Source organism: Spea bombifrons, chromosome 7 (assembly GCF_027358695.1).
Source record: "Spea bombifrons isolate aSpeBom1 chromosome 7, aSpeBom1.2.pri, whole genome shotgun sequence".
In the NCBI taxonomy this organism is placed as follows: Eukaryota; Metazoa; Chordata; class Amphibia; order Anura; family Pelobatidae; genus Spea; species Spea bombifrons.
In genome coordinates, this window is record NC_071093.1 from 3827120 (window position 1) to 3845370 (window position 18251).

At 46.4% G+C, this 18251-nt stretch overlaps 2 protein-coding genes and 1 long non-coding RNA gene across 3 annotated transcripts; all 3 read left to right on the forward strand.

Annotated features, from left to right (window-relative positions):
- The first annotated feature begins 1977 nt into the window (after positions 1–1977).
- Positions 1978–5901, forward strand: LOC128501671 (peroxisomal N(1)-acetyl-spermine/spermidine oxidase-like). The gene is made up of 4 exons (XM_053471232.1): positions 1978–2316; positions 2941–4149; positions 4882–5065; positions 5670–5901. Exons 2-4 carry the CDS (start codon positions 2966–2968, stop codon positions 5805–5807), a joined length of 1506 nt encoding a protein of 501 aa, XP_053327207.1. The 5' UTR covers positions 1978–2316; positions 2941–2965; the 3' UTR covers positions 5808–5901.
- Positions 5902–9175: 3274 nt separating this feature from the next.
- Positions 9176–16485, forward strand: TMEM198 (transmembrane protein 198). The gene is made up of 5 exons (XM_053470899.1): positions 9176–9516; positions 11548–11817; positions 11900–12475; positions 14626–14825; positions 15262–16485. Exons 2-5 carry the CDS (start codon positions 11655–11657, stop codon positions 15403–15405), a joined length of 1083 nt encoding a protein of 360 aa, XP_053326874.1. The 5' UTR covers positions 9176–9516; positions 11548–11654; the 3' UTR covers positions 15406–16485.
- LOC128501438 (uncharacterized) lies at positions 10670–18244 on the forward strand. The gene is made up of 2 exons (XR_008355039.1): positions 10670–10715; positions 18081–18244. It is a non-coding gene; the product is annotated as an uncharacterized LOC128501438 (long non-coding RNA).
- The last annotated feature ends 7 nt before the right edge of the window (positions 18245–18251 follow it).

An 18251-nucleotide genomic window follows, 5' to 3' on the forward strand; every position in this document is an offset into this window, starting at 1 on the left:
GTCTCTCAAATGATTAGAACTCTATTATTGGCATGAGCTGTTGTACCCGTCATCCTTAATTAGTGTCAGTTCTGTTCCAGGCAAAGTCATTGAGTTCTCGTGTATTAAAAACCTGAAGGGCATCAGGTGAGAAGTGACTACCTTGTAGTTTGCATTTTTTGGTAGGGAAGTAGTATTGCCACAGAACTATCCTATTAAATCGTCAGAGAAGTCCAACAAAAGTCCCTATTAAAGTCATGCCAATTATTTTATGGACATACCTGAGTGAAGGGGCAGATTCTCGGGGTCACACATTCTGGAGCCGACTCCTTCCTATTCTACCCTGCTGTGATCATATATAAGACTTTTGCCCCGGTATGTCATGGTTGATATCCTTGCTTGAACGCAGGTGACTCAATTAAGGTATCTTCAAATAATGACAAGTCAAGGTTTCCATGACGACCGCTATTAGAGCCATTTCATTATACATTATTATTATAATTATATCATATTTTAATAGAATTTATTCTTTTATGTGTAAAAGTTTTTTTTTTCTTTTTAACTACAATGGAAATTTTGCCGTAATATAAAAAAAAAAACATAAAACACTTCGGATAAGAAGGGAATACCCATTTTTCTCATTAAGATGAAAAAAAGATTTTTGATTTTTTCAGTTGATTTCACGCTCGGGTACCGGTCCGGCCGTCATTTTCCTCCCTCGGCGCCTCAATTTATTGTGCTGATCTTACAGAGTTCTTATCAGGGCCGGTCACACGGGGACAAAGTTTCAAACATCAGAGCAGCGCTATAAAGCCTAATCTGTTTAATGGCAAATTGCGGAAATAAATTGCTTCGTTAACCCTTCGCAGTGATCTGATTGAAATACTAATAGTGCTAAGCTAATAATGACCTTTCTTTGGGTAATGAGTTAATATTTTTTTTCTCTGCTAGTTTCAAGTTCCTGCCTCTGATTGGTCGACACAAGGACCGTTTTAATCGGTAAAAAGCTTCAAGACATCACGTGGATTACTAGAGATACGGTGAGCATTCAGCCGACGCGGCTCCAGCTTAAAGAGACACTCCGGCCATCATATGCCCTTTAAAGATGCCGTTCCACCTAGGGAGCCTCGTAAAATATCACCAGATAAGTGCTGCAGCGTGTGAAGAGAAGCAAAGGAAACTTGTCTCCCGTATTATTATTCCCCTCAACGCTCCGTCGCTTAAAAGGTGAATTAAGATACTAGTGGCACATAATAGGTTAACTATTTAGAAACATTGGGAAAAATTCCTATAGGTGGAACAGCAGCTTTAATGCATATGATAGCTGATTGTCCTCTTTAAGTTTTCTCCGCTTGAAAGTGCATGGGGGAATTAAGCAGAATCTACCCCCTCCCCTCCAAACCTGGGGCAAAAAACAGACCACGGAGGGTGCCATGCACTGCAGCTCTGGAGCTGAAGCTTCTCATACAGGTAAATACTTTTCCCCCATACAGGTTAAAGAACGCAGATTAATGTGCTTGCAAAGTGCTTCAAAATGCCTTCGTCATTGGTGGGGTTTGTAGGGGGGTCTAGACCGTACCTGAGAGGGCAGGAAACGGAATTCATTGTCCGAAAACGTATGGACCAAAAAACGAAACATTCTTCGGAATCGTTTTTGGTCCATTTGCGTAAGTCTAGTATTTGCCTCCCGCACTGCCCTAAGCCCAACGTAGGACTGCGCCCCCAGGAGCCTGCATTGAGCAGAGGGACACCGGGGGCCTGATCGTCCAAGACGGGGGTCTTCCCTGGGCTTTGCAGCAGAGGGACTGCCGCCTTAGACCTGGGCTACGTCCAATGCCGGTCTTCTAAAAGCTATAGAAATTTCATCCAGTCTTCATATAAAGACGCTTACATGTTATTCATGGCCTACTGTACTGCACGTTTTATCACACTGTACGGCTCAAAGTTCTCCTGTTCTTGGCCAACAGAGGGGGGGATGGGGAAAAGGAAGCGGAGCGGATACCAGAAATCGTTTTTGTGTATGGAAAATGAAATCCGCGATCAGCCACGAAGCAATCTGAGCCGGAACTGAGCGACTCGATCGCACGGAGCAGGTTAAAGGTTTGTGACCGATCCCTTGAAACATTACTAGATAAGAGAGTTCGCGATTATATCTTTTCCTTGGAAACTTTGTGTTCATGTCTCGCAGGCAACCTCTGGAATCACTCGGTAGCCGCAGATCCTTATTGCTCGGTAATACATTCGGCCAATTTAATCCTCCGCAAAGCCCGGGCTTCGATCTGGAACACAAGTCATTGTTTCCAATTCCAAAGCTCTCCGACCGTTTGCATCTTTCCGGTAAGCGCACGTAACGGCTGTTATTGGTCTTTTCTTTAAGATTTAGGGATCTGGCTTTAAGTACGGTTTATTCTAAAATACTTCTCAGGAGTGTCTTATGTTTATAAACCCTGTAATTCCAAAGTGGAAAGATTATATCCTGTGACAGATGTGGTTTATGGGGGAGGATTTTACTAGATATAACCTGCAAAGGGAATTTCCGGGAATTTTCAATCCAACAAGGTTTATATGGTCAATTTTTTCATAATGGGCAGATCATGACATTTTTTTTTTAGCTGTAATAAACATGATGGGCACTTGACAAAGTTGCCCACTTTCTCCTTTATTATTTGCCTTTGGCACAGAAATCCATAAACAAAATCGTATTATAAGAATATACACTTAAACCGTTCATGAAAGGCAAAGCAACCAGCCTGGGTTTCCATTCAATAATATATTTAAAGATTGTTAACATAATCAGAATTCTTCATTCTTTTATATCCATATATGGAAAAAAAATATAGATACAAACCTGAAGTGTGGCTGTAATCGAATGCCCAAAATAATCTAGGTTGAAAATAATGAAATATACTGAATATATAAAAATATAATAAAAATATAATATAATTATGTTGTCATTCGTAGGGCGAGCTAAACTGTGTCAGGTCCCATGGACTCCCTGCTTAGCCAAGCGCCTCGGGTGGTTATAATAGGAGCTGGTTTTGCTGGACTTGGTGCAGCCACCACCCTGGTGAAAAATGGATTGAAGGATGTGGTCATCCTTGAAGCTTTAGATCGAGCTGGTGGCCGGGTAAGGACTCACAAGCCATTTGGAGCTCCTGCCTTGGAGTTAGGTGCCACGTGGATTCATGGTCAGAAGGACAACCCGCTGTACCACATGGCCAAAGAGAACGGGCTTCTGGCTGATGAGGACTTCACTATGGTCACTTGTCAACCCTTTAGCGTCACGGCCCAGGATTATTTTTTCACTGAACACGGGAAACTTCTTCCCTCTGAACAAGTAGAAAAGGTAACCGGCTTTTTTGGGCGTCTGATGTCCAAGATTAACCAGCAAGATTTTAATCCGGACTGCGGGTCATGGTCAGTAGGGGAATATTTAGATCAAGAGTTCGCCGAGGCCAAGCTTTTGGGAGAAGAGGGGTCTGAAGGAGTCTATGAGTGGTGTAAGCGGGCCGAGTGCGTCGACGAGGCTTGCAACTCCATGTATGAGTTCTCTTTGAGTCAGCTCGGCCTCTACACTCCACTCGAAGGACCATTTTTCAACTGCTTGGGTAGTGGAGGTTACCAAGCATTGCTCAACCTCTTGTTGGAACAGCTACCTCACAATTCTTTACGGTATCAAAAACCAGTTCAGTGCATCCAGTGGGAAGCGTCTCCTAAAGATGCGTCCAACAAGCCTTCGTATCCGGTGAAAGTACTTTGTGAAGACGGGGAGCGGTTTCCAGCGACCCACGTTATTGTTACGGTGTCTCTCGGCTGCCTGAAGGAACGAGCCTCCAGCTTGTTCGACCCGCAGCTGCCACGTGGGAAAACGGAAGCTATCGCCAGGTTAGGATTTGGCACGGTGGCCAAGATCTTCCTGGAGTTCTCCGAACCTTTTTGGCCGGATGACTGTGCAGGAATACAGCTGGTGTGGGAGCGTGGTCCAGAGAGCCCCGGGGGGTATGCTGATTGCAACAGGGGGGATTTCTGGCGCTCGGAGTGGTATAAGAAGATCGGAGGGTTTGATTGCGTGCCGATGCACCGCAGCACTTTATGCGGCTGGATCACGGGACGCGCCGCGGAACATATGGAGACTTTGTCTGAGCAGGAGGTGGGAGCCGTGTGCGTCAGGTAGGATGGAAGGAACTATTGCCTCGTTTAAGGCACGCTGTGCATGACATCAGATGATGTAAGGGTAGGTTATGTACTTAAGTTCCAATACAGACCTTAAAACAGACTCCTGAATGCATTTTGTGGGGCTGAAGAGGCAAATTATGTGAGTTTTAAAGAAACAAGCAAGAATCAATATATTAAAAACACTTTTATTTACCCAAAATACGCAGATTATTCCTCTCTCCTTTCCGGCAATTAGATCGTAACCTGCCTGGGCTCACTTAATCCTCTGCCATTTCTATATGAGCCGTAAAAATGTATATCAGAAGGAAGCAGATTGGTTTGTGAAAGTGATTTATCTGTCGGAAGTGTCGGAATTCTCCTGTATGTGGAAACGTTTACTGCCCCCCCCCCCCCCGCTGGCTTCTGTCCCGTGTCTGGAGGGCACTTAAGCCGAGGGCTATAACGAGCCATATGTTTTCCCGTGGAAACGCCATTCTTAGATCTTGGTTTGAGCGATTTAGATATTTCAAGCTCTTACTTATCTTCAGTTTGCTGAGCGAGGGGAATTATCTTGTCCGTCATTGAAGATGCTATTTATAGCAGTTTTCTTCCCGTTAATGTATTTGAGTGTTTTCTCTCGCCCAGCTGGATTATAAACTGCGCCATTTTTGTCATTTACTGAATCATTTACTTTATTTTTATTCTGTTCACCCGTCTGATATCTCCACCCCCCCCATTGTCTCGCAGGTTGTTGAAGCGTTTCACGGGCTGGCGTGTGACGGAGCTGCGCGGGGTGCTAAGGTCCACGTGGCACAGTAACCCCTACATCCGAGGGTCTTACACCAACGTGCCGGTCGGTGTGGATGCAGTAAAGGAGCAGACGGCGCTAGCGGAACCTCTCCCATCCCCCCATCAGAAGAAGACACTCCGGGTACTTTGCATGCTATGTGTCCTTGACACTTTCCATTAGTTTCATTTTTTGGAGAGGATCCCACCTAAAACATCCTAACTATAACCAAAACAAGACTGGAGTGCGAGCCTGGTTGGGTCCATCTGACCGGCTCTTTTTGTTAATGGTTTTTAACCCATCTGTTACAAATATTCCAGGTCTTCATTTTAGGTCAATATTGTTCTTTTTTTTAACCAGATGCATTTCACACATACAGTACTTTTTTTTTTAACTAAAAGACGTACATTCAACCCGGTTTCTAAACTTGCCTTTGAACGTACCCATTTTATTTCATCCTAACCCTTCACGTCCCACCTGAATGTTGTTTATCCCGATCGCTGTGTTTTTCTAACCAAACCATTCTATCCATCGTAATCCTCCCTAAATCTGGTATATTCTACAATCCTAATGTCTGATTTCTACCCGGGCTTCACCAGGCAGATAACGTAATACTACCTGAACCTTCTAATAGGTCTAACAGCGGTCACCTCTTCTACCTGCCCTGACCACCATGGCTTTCTGTTCTTGGTTAAGCTTTGAGCGCCTGAATCATGCTCATTGCACCCGTTCTGTCTCCGTGTTTCAGCCTCTGCAGGTGCTGTTTGCAGGAGAAGCCACTCACGCCAACTTCTACACAACCACCCATGGTGCCTTCCTAACCGGAGTGAGAGAAGCAGAAAGGATCTTGAAGCTGTATGATGGCAAGGTGAACCCCCGTCTTTGAAACCTCCACCTGCTGCCTGGACACCACCTCAAAACTTGAAGCCTTTAAGGACTTCTATCGTTAAGACTAAAATAAAAACATCAACTAATAATAATGTATATGTATTATTGGGATCAGGGAGTGTAAAAGGTGCAGTTTTGTGTACCTGCCATTCTGCATATGACCACAAGGGGCGCAAGGTATCATTTCTGCTTAGTCTCTTCCACTGAACATTAGCATGCCTCCCAACTGTCCTACTTTGCATGGGACAGTCCCAATTGTGCCACGCAACCCTCTGTCCCATCGAGCTCTACCTCTGAGCCCCAACAAGCCCCTGCACTCAGCGTTCTGTAGAGCCAGCGCTGAGTACATCACCTGCAGGGAGATCCATTAAGCTGAATTCATGGCATTTATTCCCACAAATAAAATACGTAGTCCAATAAATAAAATACTTACTATATCCCCATAAATAAAATAGTTTATTCCAAGATAAGGGTTAAATCTGCTGGTTAAAGGGCATTTAACCCTTACATGTAATTGTAACTATAACAAGTCAAAGCCCAATGGCTTCTGGACTGTATATCATCTTATATCATGATTATTATTATTATTGATGTATATAGCACCGTCATATTCCGCAGCGCTGTACAATAATATTTCCCTGGGCCCTCAAATGTTCTAGCAGTAAAATGAACACTCTGTATGGGTTGGGGTTTAAATGGAATTTAAATGTTCTGTAGCTTTATTATGGTCAACAAAATACTTTTTTGTGGTATTATTCAGTTTTCTTTCATATTATGCAGATTAGTAACAAATTTCTTTATTTTTTTAACAAACACAAAAGTAAAACAATAGCTTTTCTCCAACACAATATAGTAACCTAAACATAAAAATGTATTTATTTATAATCATCTTGGACTGGGTTCAACCGATTAATGAGAAATCTTCTAATCTCCCTTTACCCATTGTACAGCTCTACGGAATTTGACAGCGCTATATATAACAATAAATAATACCGGTAATAATAGTTCATAAATTCTATTAATACAGGGCATTGGGCTAGCTCTACAGCGCCACCAGGTGGTCATGTAAAAAAAATTTTTTATGACAATGAAATATTTAAACAAACTACATATTTCTTTTCCCAAATAGTTTTGTTAAAAAGCTAAGAGGCAAAAGTCTGAGCCGTAAAAATAAAACTATCAATGTAACTATATATAATTTATATTCTAGAATGGTGTTAAATGCAGAGAAATTGATCATAGAAAATCGTTTTAGTGCTTCAGCAGTTTCTCTAATGTCTGACGAGCTGAGCTGGCCCCGTAAAATGAATAGTTAATGTGGGGATGTTTCTTGAACTTTGTAATGGGTGATCACATCAGAGGTATTATTATTATCAGTATTATTAATAATAATAATTATATATATATATAAAGCACCAATAATAATGCATTTTGTTCTACCCACCAATAGGGTAGAATGCAGGAATAGATACCCCCATGTATCCAGCATGCACGGCTAAGGATCCTGAGCTGCTGTTTATTGTTGATTGCAACAAGTTCAGCCCCTGCCCCCCCCTGCAGTTCTAGAGGACCCCCAAAAGATACTGGGGGTCCAAAGAGTAAAGATTCTTTCTATTTAATAAATAGAATGTATCGATGTGACAGTTCCCCTTTAAATGAAAAGACTTCTAGGGCACATATAGTGTCGCGCATGCACAAGAAATCCCTGCATCGCAAGTCACTCCGAGTCCATTTGACAGCATTTGATATAATTTGATATAATTTGATAGAACGTGAAACCAAATCCAGTCGCTCGCCGCGTCGTTTCATCTCGGAAACAAGATAAGGGACAATTCATTGTTTTTCAATCAAAAGCCTTGAGTCATGCATTATACCCAAACATAGCTACCAACTGTTCTTGTTTGGAGGAAATAGTCCCTCTGCTGACCCCAAACCTTTTTATTTTTTCCTCTAATTTTTAAGGAGCTCGGAATGTTTGCCGGTATGAGAGTATCACGGGGTTCTACAGCCCTAAAAGCCCCGATATTTGTTCACCTACTAATGAGCCATCCATTAAGGGTTAATCGCTTACACTCTGGGGGTTTCCATAGTTACATGATTTTTTTTTTATATGTTGTTTGTGCTGATAGCTCTTCTGTCCCAGCATGCATTGCAATGGTCCCTTCGTCAGCACTGTAGTAAACCAAGTGCCAAGTATTTATAATGCGCCCCCAGAAATCTTGGGGCCACCCTGTCCCTTCCCACCCATTGCCCCCTCCCATTGCCCCAACACCACACTCTCAATGGCCCATCATGCCCCAAAGTCCCGAAAGGGGCAACCGGGGCCACAAATACTGGAAGCGGGCCACCAGGCCTCAAAACCTGCCATGGCCTAGAGACAGGTAGTGGGCTGCAAGGGCCCAGTCCTGCGTACCAAGGGCCAATGATGGGGCCCGCGATGGATCAAGGAGGCCAGAGCCCCCCTGAGTGCCCAGGCCCCAAACACAGTTACTGGTTGTACCCCCCCATGATGGCGGCGCTGTGTGTCACCGCATGCTATGTTTAAGGAACATACGTGGGGGGGGGCGTACGTGGCACATTCATTAAAAATCAGTATTTTTGTTAAAACACACCCACTCTGTCCGGTTTATAAATACACATCTGTGGGCGTTCGGCGATAACCATGATTCAGACTTTGCATTTAGGGGCTGAATGCGGAGGGAGGATTTCAGTAAAGGGTCCCCGATTTGTGTTACCCCAGGATTTGGGCATTTTGGGGGTAAATTTGCCTTTTTTGGGGGGGCTGGACCTGCTCTGCATATCCCTTATGCATTTGACACTGGGATGCGCAATGGTACAGCCCAACTCTGCTGTTATTCTTAGTGATTTCCCTCCCCCTGCTGCTGTCACCGGTTGGTTTGTTCCGCCTGCTGCTCCTAGTCTAGGAGCTGTCCAGCACCATCAGGAGGGGAGAGGGAGGAGAGGGAGGAGAGGCGGGAGGAGGGAAAGAGGAGACAGGGACACAAATAGGAATAAGAGGGGCAGCAATAAATAGCCAGGCATAGAGGGACAAACTAAAGAGGAGGGGGCGGTGGGGTAAGATGAGTGGTGATCAGAATGGGAGGACTGGGTCATACTGAGAGGGAGGGAAGGAGAGAAATAGTGGGGTAAGAGGCAGTGTGTGTGTGGGGGGGTTAAGGGGTATATAACCAGGGGCAGCTGGAGGAAAAAGGCTAAAGAAAGTGCAAAATCAGGAGTGGTGAAAGGAGGCAGCAGACAGAGGGAAGGCTGAGTGTGAGAGGGGGGATAGTGGTGGGTGGGGAGAGAAGGGGGAGGTCTCTTCTCACAAAGACCCCCAACTGCAGAGGGAGAAGTAAGGAGAGAGCACAACAGAGGGAGATGGGGACAAAGGGAAGAGGGGAGTGAGGGAGGAGGGCAACAGAGACAGTGGGAGGAAGACAAAGGAGGTGGGGTGTGAGTGGGGGGGCAGTGGGGTCATCGGTGAGGGGAGATGAGAGAGTGCAGGGAAATGGCAGGGAGAGAGTCCCGCTCGTTGCCATGGCTTGCTAGACTGCGATAATAAGAGACATCCGAGAGACCCCCGGAGAGTGCTGGAGACCGAGCCTGAGACTGACAGACCCCGCAGCCTGGTACCATTCGGTGACACCATGATCCGGATTAAAGGACATCTCCTGTGACTCACCCCACCCAGGAGCAGAGACACCCAGGTACCCCCCCTCCACATGCCCCCTCTGTGCCCCAGTCACCCCAGCATGGGGTATTATACCAATCCCACAAACACTGGCCAGCTGGGCCTCGCTCTGGAAGCCAGGGGGTTAAAAGCACCCCCATCCTTTAATTAACTGTCAAAGGCTGGTTTGGGGGGTAGATGCTGGGGGCTCTGCCTGCCAGATACAGGGGCCCAGGGGTGGTTGGATTTGCCCCGTGGGTGTAAATACCCCTGGCTTGTTTGTGTTTCTGAGAATGAAAAATGAACCGAACATCCCAGAGACACAAAGACAGGCCTATTCAGAGCTCACAATAAGGGTGGGCTTCCGACACGAAGGTTGGGGGTCTCACAGATCACCCAGACCCACCAATGTCTCATAAGGACCCAAACATTACAATGTAACTCATTTTTATGGTTAAAATATGATGTTATTGGTTAAAGGATTCAGCTAATGTTGGATTACAACTCCCATTACATCTCGGCTGGACTATGGTGTTGGGAGTTGTAGTGCGGCCACGGCTGACAGATTTTGGCTTCCGTGGATATAGAAGCAGTCTCCTGCAACTCCCATCACACTTAGCCTGCCCAGATAGGATGCGTGGTCTGTGGAGCTGAATGTTTCGGTATAGACATACAAGTCAGGGTATACATACCAACCGTCTTGGGTTTCCACAGCCATTCCCTGGTTTTAATGGTTTGAATTTTAATATGGGATGGCTGACAAATGCACTATGGTTCAAAAGTTTGGGATCACGCAGCTGTTTTCATGGAAATCAAGGAAATTTACAAAAGGGTTTTCTAACCATCAATTGGCCTTTTAAACTTAAACTTGGATCAGCGAATACAACGTGCCATTGAAACACATGAGTGATGGGAGTGATAAAGGGCCATTGGAACACAGGAGTGATGGGAGTGATAAAGGGCCATTGGAACACAGGAGTGATGGGAGTGATAAAGGGCCATTTCAACACAGGAGTGATGGGAGTGATAAAAGGCCATTGGAACACAGGAGTGATGGGAGTGATAAAGGGCCATTGGAACACAGGAGTGATGGGAGTGATAAAGGGCCATTGGGACACAGGAGTGATGGGAGTGTTAAAGAGCCATTTCTGATCCCTTTCATGTTATTTAAATGGACAAAATTAGCTTTTCTTTCAAAAACATGGAAATTACTAAGTGACCCCAAACTTTTGAATGGTAACGTGTATGACGTATAAACATTGACACGGGCAGATACCGCCGGAGTTGGGGAGTTCCTGGCAAGACCGTTGGGCTTCTGGGGGCTCTGCTCATGAGCTTACAATCTAGATGTTTATATTAGATGGTGTGGTCGATGGGGCCTTGAAATGTGTACACGGTGAGGGAATGGTCATATTATTTGGGAGAGTTGGTTGTTACACGCTGAGATTATTCGGGTTTATGCTGCTTGTTCCGGGTTGAACTCTCCCGGGAGCCGGTCGCAGCTGTGACTTACAGGCTCTGCCCCTACTGGGTCTCATCGCAGCGTTAATCAGTAATCCCCGGCAAGGCACAGACGGGGAGGAATAGGAACATAGAATCTGCCGGCAGATCGGCCCCATCCGGCCCCCGTCAGTCGCCCGTTTCTCCTGCTGTAAAGAATCAAATCTTAATCAGTCGTTGGTCTCGTCTTAGATTCAGGAGCCGTATCCCTATCCCATGCGTGTTTAATACCCTCACTGTATTACCCTCTACCACTTCTGCTGGGAGGCTGTTCCACTTATCTACTACCCTCTCAGTAAAGTAAAACTTCCTTACATTCCAACTAATGAGCTGTAACCGTGCATGAGAGAGACCGGAGGTCAATGAGAATAAAATCTGGAAGGGGAATGTATGGGGGGGGGGTACAAAGAGAACGTCATGATTACGAATCTAATTGTGTCATAGAATGTTAGGGACACGCATTGAACAGACGTGTTCTAGGTGAGGTACTCCCGCGTAGTGTATGTGGTGCACGGGTTAAATTAATCACGCGTGTAATCGGTTCCTCCACACATGTTTTTAAACCCAGGCTGGATTGCTGATAACAGACTCCGCATGGGGCTGGATCGTTAAAACGGTTGTGGAAGGGTGACGGCGCGTGGAGGATCCAGGCAAGGCCCCCCCCCCGGGGGAAACATGACCACCACTATGCAAACGCTACGCTTCCAGCTGCTACCCCCAGACCCGGGGCAGGACTGGCCTCCGCCATGCGAGCAGGAGATAGAGAGGAGGTACCAGGTGGTCCCGTCGGTGGTCTGCGCCATGTGCTGCCTCTTTGGGATCATCTACTGCTTTTTTGGTGAGTGCCGGCCTGATAAGTTTACCCACGAGCCCCATCGCCCGGTAAAACTATACGTGATTAATTTTTCTTCCCCAAATAGGTTACCGCTGCTTTAAGGCAGTCATGTTCCTGACGGGCCTGATGTTCGGCTCGGTGGTCATCTTCATGTTGTGTTACAAAGAACGTGTCCTGGACACCCAGCTGAGCGTGGAAGCCAGCGTCGGCATCGGACTGAGCATCGGGGTCCTGTGCGGGCTCGTCACCATGCTGGTGCGGAGCGTGGGACTCTTCATGGTGGGCTTGTTGTTGGGGTTGCTTCTTGCCATTGCCACCCTGATCGTCATGGAGCAGTTTTATCACCCCCGCACCGTCTGGGTACCGGTGGCCCTTCTACTAGGCATCGGGATGCTCTTTGCCGTCCTGACCCTGCAGTGGCAGCGTTTTTTCACCACGCTCTCCACCGCCGTCTTTGGCAGCGCCATCATGACGGTGACGGTTGACTACTTCATCGAACTCTTTCTCCTGGTGCAGTACGTGTACCAGCGCATGAAGGTGGCCCCTCCGCAAGCCGTCTGCTGGTACAGCTGGGTCATCCTCGGGATCTGGCCGGTACTCAGCATACTGGGAGTTCTCGTACAGTGGAAGGTCACCGCTGAGGGCTACTCGCATACAGAAGGTAAGTCTGCGGAAATACGGTCAAAACGAGGTCTTGTGTAAGAAGATGGAGAATATAAGAGAAAATCACTGAATTGTAACATAAAACTTTGGGCGGAATTCTATTTGTATCCCTACAGAAAGTCCAGAAGTAGCTCAGGTTACAAGTTATAAAATTTCCAACCCAAACAATTAGAGACAACTAAGTCCTTTCCCATTGAGACGTCCCTGGTTCTATTGATCTCAAGCAATTAACCTACAGATAAAAGTAGCACCGCACGTATGACATTTCCACGCAGGAACGTTCTTATCGAGTTGGGGGTCTTACGTAGGATATTAATGCTTCGTAACGTAACCATTTGTGTTACAATGTTATCATTTTTTTTGAAGACCAGTTCTTCATGGTGGACGAGGAGGTTCCTCTTGGTCATTTTGACTTCGTCCAGCCAATAGAAACCTGAGATCACAACCTTGAGGTTCTAAGGAAGGAACACGGAGAGGAGACATGTCCTCCTAAACTGGAGCTTCGTATCTCCTGACCTCCGGCCTAGCTCAGTGTGAGTTATTGTAGGTTTAGGAACGCCGGAGGTCACCGGTAGAGTTGGATCGGGCCCCTGGTTGGAGCTCTGGTCTTATTGCCTGAATGCTGTCATAGATTCTTTATTGTGAATGAACTAAAACCGGATCGTCCGTAAGGTTTATGAAAACGTCACGATGCGACTCCGTAGGCCGGAGGGGTCAAGTTGTGGTCAGGATCCAAGCGGAAGGGACTTTTTGGTATTAGCACGCTAAGCAATGTGAGAGCTAAACACAGACCCAAAAAACTACATCTCTAAATACCCCAATGATAAGAAAGTTGAGTAAAGTAGAAGTAAAAAGCATCAACCAAATGCAGTGTCCTCTGCCTAGCATCTGAACGGCCCCAGGCCTGGAAGTGTTATGGGACCTCCTGAATTAGATGCCTGAAAACATATTATGGGGCAAAATCTACAACTGGGGTAAAAAACACAATAATTTTGAAAGCCGTCGCCAGCTAACAGGCAGCCCAAGTCTCAGATGTGGCCATCTGGCTAAAATATATAAAAGATATAATTTTTTGCATTATTGATTAATAGGAGTTATCCCTCAGCATACATTTCCATAGGAAATCTATAATACCTCCCAAGTGTCCCTCATTGGGAGGGCTCGTTGTGGCCCAACCTACTGTGAGCAAAAGCACCAACTGGGAGTCTTATATATGATCACAGAGGGGGGAGAATAAGAGGGAGTTAGATCCAGACTGTGTGACCCGGAGAATCTGCCCCTTCACCCTGATACTGGGGCAAAACCTCTGAGAGTTCCCAGGAAGGCATATACCGCTTTGCTCACACTTCTTGCTTTAAATTGGTCTTTAAATGTTATTTTTTTCCCAGTTTAAAGGAACAGAACATAAGAATAGGGTCTTTGTTCCCAGATAATGACGCGCTCTTTAAGCGAATGAATGTGTCGCTTTAAAGCTCTCAGCGGGTCGGCCCGGCTGTGTAGGAATTAGGTGACACATTCATACATCCGCTCATTCACCTGGGAACAAAGGCGGCATTTATCTGTTCCTTTAAATTGAATCTTTAATGGGAAAGGAAAAGTATCTATTGTGCTCCGTGCTTTAGAACGTACGGAGGCGTCCCGCGGTACCGACGGGTTAAGTGCCGGCTCCGTTTCCTTTGAACGCGGTGATCAGGAATCCCACAGATGTCCATGTTTTGTTTCCGCCAGAGCTGCTGCTCTCCCCTTTTTCCTCCTGAAAGCACCGAATCGAACAGTCAATGGAGTCTAAAGGTCATTTTTTTACAACTTGGTGTAAATGGCCGAGGGGGGGGGGTTACTTTACTGGGAGGTTTTACTTTACTGGGAGGGTGGTCAGCTGGGTGATTAAGACTGAGCCATTCTAGTGTTTCTCAGGGGAAGTATAATAATGAGTCCAGGAGTGAGAACTCATACAGCACTGTTCAAAAGTTTGAGATCACTTAGGAATTTCCTTTTTTTTTAAAGAAAAGCACATTTTGTCCATTAAAATCACATTAAATGAATCAAAAATCCAGCTTAGACATCCCAATATCAGACAGTCAGCCATCGCACGGGATATAACTGCTAAATCCAGACACCTTTCACTAATCCAAACGCCTTCCCTTCTAGTTATCATCAGCCGGCAGCAGCGCCGGGTCCAGCTCATGAAGATAAAGCAGCGGGAGGAGCGCAAGGAGAAGAAGAAGAGGAAGAAGAGACCTCATCACCACCATCCCAACCCGCAGCATAAGACCCCTCACCCACCCGAGCCGGCCTTCCGCAGGAAGCCCACCCCCATCCGGCGCTTCGACGGGGATGTGATCTCCCCTGTAAGTGCGGGGTGCGCAGAGATGGCACAGTTGCTATAGGGGGTGAAAAGGTAGTAGTAGCATTTTTACCAACCCTCAACTAAGTTTCTGTCCTTAGACCTTATTCCTCAACCTCGAGGAGAACGCTCAACTCTGTCTTACTTTACTTATCGGGTTTTATACATTTTCTTAGACAAAAAAGATGAACTTCGGTTCATTTCATATTTAGTGAATATGCTCCTAATAGCCGCTGGAATTAGGATTTACTAACGTGATTCTAGAATGCTGATTATACGTAGAAAGGTTCTTGATAGAACACCATGAGGTCTCAGGTGAACTCCATTGGATGGACCATTAGGTCGGATGAGATGGGAACCTCGCGTTGTGATGCGTTTCCTGTGACAGAGCTTTCGTCGTGTCCTCCGTTCCAAACATCTTTGTCTTTGTGTGTCCTCAGAGTTACATCCAGAGTTTCCGGGACCAACAGACGGGTTCCTCGAGAGGCTGCATAACCGGGGCTCACACCGTGGTGGATTTGGACTATGACTGCGGCTCGCGGGTGCCGTTAACATCCGGAGCGGCTTCGGCCGTCAGAGTATAGCACATACCGAGGAAGAGTGGGGAGGAGATGCAGGGAGCTGGGGGGGGTCCTTTGTACGCCCTGATATCGTGTGTTAACCCCCAAAAAACACTGTGACAGTGAAAATGCCGATGGATTAACGGAAACCCGACATTGTCTCGCACCCCGGAGCCGTACGGTGCCCCCCGCTGCTTGCCACCATTTCATCGAGCCTATGCAGACATGCGCCCGACGCAGTAGAAACCGCATCCCGCGGTATGTGACACTATATTAACACTATACAACCTGAACTTCTACCTACCTCCCCATGAGTACTACATGCACTACAGTTCCCCACCTCCCTGCGCTCAGGTGGAAAGCCTCTTCTCCTCCCCTACATGGACTTCCTAGCATCATCTTTGGATCTGGGAAGACCCAGCCAGGCGGTGACCTGCGTGCCTACATCCCACCGACCCACTGTACGGACGGTGCCCTTCCTGGTCCGGTTCCGGGGTGCGCGTCGGCGCCACCTAGTGCTCACGCGTAAGAACAACGGGGACTGTCCTTCGGAGAGAAGGGTCCGTTTCACCCGGGAAGACATCTATCTGCTGGATCAGTCAGTGGTGGGGGGGTTGAAATTTAGCCCATGCATTTCAGGAAAAAAAAGCCACAAGATTTGGATAGAAAAACAAAACAAAACAAAAAAACAAAAAAGACTTTTACGGACTTTTCGGCGGGCGTTCGTTTTTTTAATTATTGTAATTGAGGTGGCGGGGAGTTATAAAGCAGCGCAGTTTGAGGATACGTAAGTTGAGGTGCGTTTGATAGACTGCATGATAGGACTACTTGGGTACCAAGGTTCCCGTGTCTTCTGCCCATCCCCCACGCCATCAGTGCATCATTCCTTTTCATTTGTCATCTTGTCGGCGGGGTCAGCAGCCTCCATTATTCAATGGACTAGTAAACACCTGCCTTTACCATCTCGGATGGAAGGCGCATCTCACCCGTATCTCCATGCTGTGTTGTCGATGATCTCTGGGCTAGTTAAAGCTGAAACGTGTAGTGTCCATACGGCTAGCTCACATCTCCGCTGTTTTCCTGTGAACCCCCGCTGGTTGCCCCCTCTACATGCAAATCTACGGTCCCGTTCCCTCCTCTCTTTCACCCTTCTTTCCCACTTACCCTTTTTCAGCCACCACTATCCTTTCGAGAAACATCTGCCAGCAGATCGGCCCCATTCGGCCCGTCTAGTCCTGCTGTAAAGACTCAAAACCTTAACCAGTCCTTGGTCTCGTCTTTCACGCCATATGCATGTTTAAATTCCCTTGCTATATTAGCCTCTACCACCTCTGCTGGGAGGCTGCTTCACTTATCTACCACCTTCTCAGTAAAGTAAAACTTCCTTACATTTTTACCTATGGACTAAAGGGGCAAACGGGAAAAGCCGCGATAGAACTGGACTCACCCAGCCTCCTATTTCCCATGAGCTAGTGGCACGGAGTCTTTAATTTCCCAGCAAGCATCTTCGAAGGATAGAGGGGGTGGAAAGGAAAGGTAGTGAATGCGAGGAGGGTGGGTGTATTTTGGGATACTGCTGGATCTTTGTGTGAAGCGATCAGAGTTTGTATGTTTTCTTGGGGAGGGCGACTGTCATGTTTTAAATATTTTTTATCTGTGCCAAACCCCCCGGACCCCCTGTAAATACGGTCAGATTCCTCATCGTTAAAGTAATTTATTTCAAATCTTCAGTCGGAATGTCTGTTTTCTTCTTAATAATACGTTTGTTGCAGATCATCTCGCTGAGAGAGTATTTTGTGAATTCCCGGTATCGTCATTGGATGTTTTATACGTTTAGAGAAAAGTGACTGTTTTTTTTTTTTTAAATTTTTTAATATCTTATTAACAATTTACTAAGAATTACAATTTAAGAAGGATGGAGTCAGAACATCTGAATTTAGTGGTTCTAAATTAAAACTGGTTCCATGTGGGATCGATCACCTCAGAAGGACCGCCGCCAACCACAGTCTGCATGTTTGGGTCCAGATTGGGTTCTTCTTGTCATTGGTTAAGGCAACACACCATTCAAAAGTTTGGGGTCACCCAGCTGCTTTCATGGAAAACAAGGAAATTTCTGTCTGTAACATGATGGCAAAATAAAGTGATAAAGGGCCATTGGAAACCAGGAGTGATGGGAGTGATAAAGGGCCATTGGAAACCAGGAGTGATGGGAGTGATAAAGGGCCATTGGAACACGGGAGTGATGGGAGTGATAAAGGGCCATTGGAACACAGGAGTGATGGGAGTGATAAAGGGCCATTGGAACACGGGAGTGATGGGAGTGATAAAGGGCCATTGGAACACAGGAGTGATGGGAGTGATAAAGGGCCATTGGAACACGGGAGTGATGGGAGTGATAAAGGGCCATTGGAACACAGGAGTGATGGGAGTGATAAAGGGCCATTGGAACACGGGAGTGATGGGAGTGATAAAGGGCCATTGGCACACAGGAGTGATGGGAGTGATAAAGGGCCATTGGAACCCAGGAGTGACCCCAAACTTTTGAACAGTAGTGCACATGGTCACGATATTGCATTTTCGGCACTATGCTCTCAAACAAAGGAAGCGAAGACCAGAGTGAGCAGTAAATGTAATTGTGAAGCCGGATGACACGCTGTGCACGTAGATGACATCACCGGGGGATACGGCCAGGCGAGAAGATTTGGGAATGGGTGTCGATCGTCAGCACGTAGGATGCTCCACTCGCAAAGTGTCCATTAATATAAGTCATTTGCAAACCCCGACACCGCTCCGTATCACCCTCACCGTTATCTCTTATGCTGCTGTATCCACTGTTCACTCAATGAAGTCAAATTTACCTCCATTAGTGT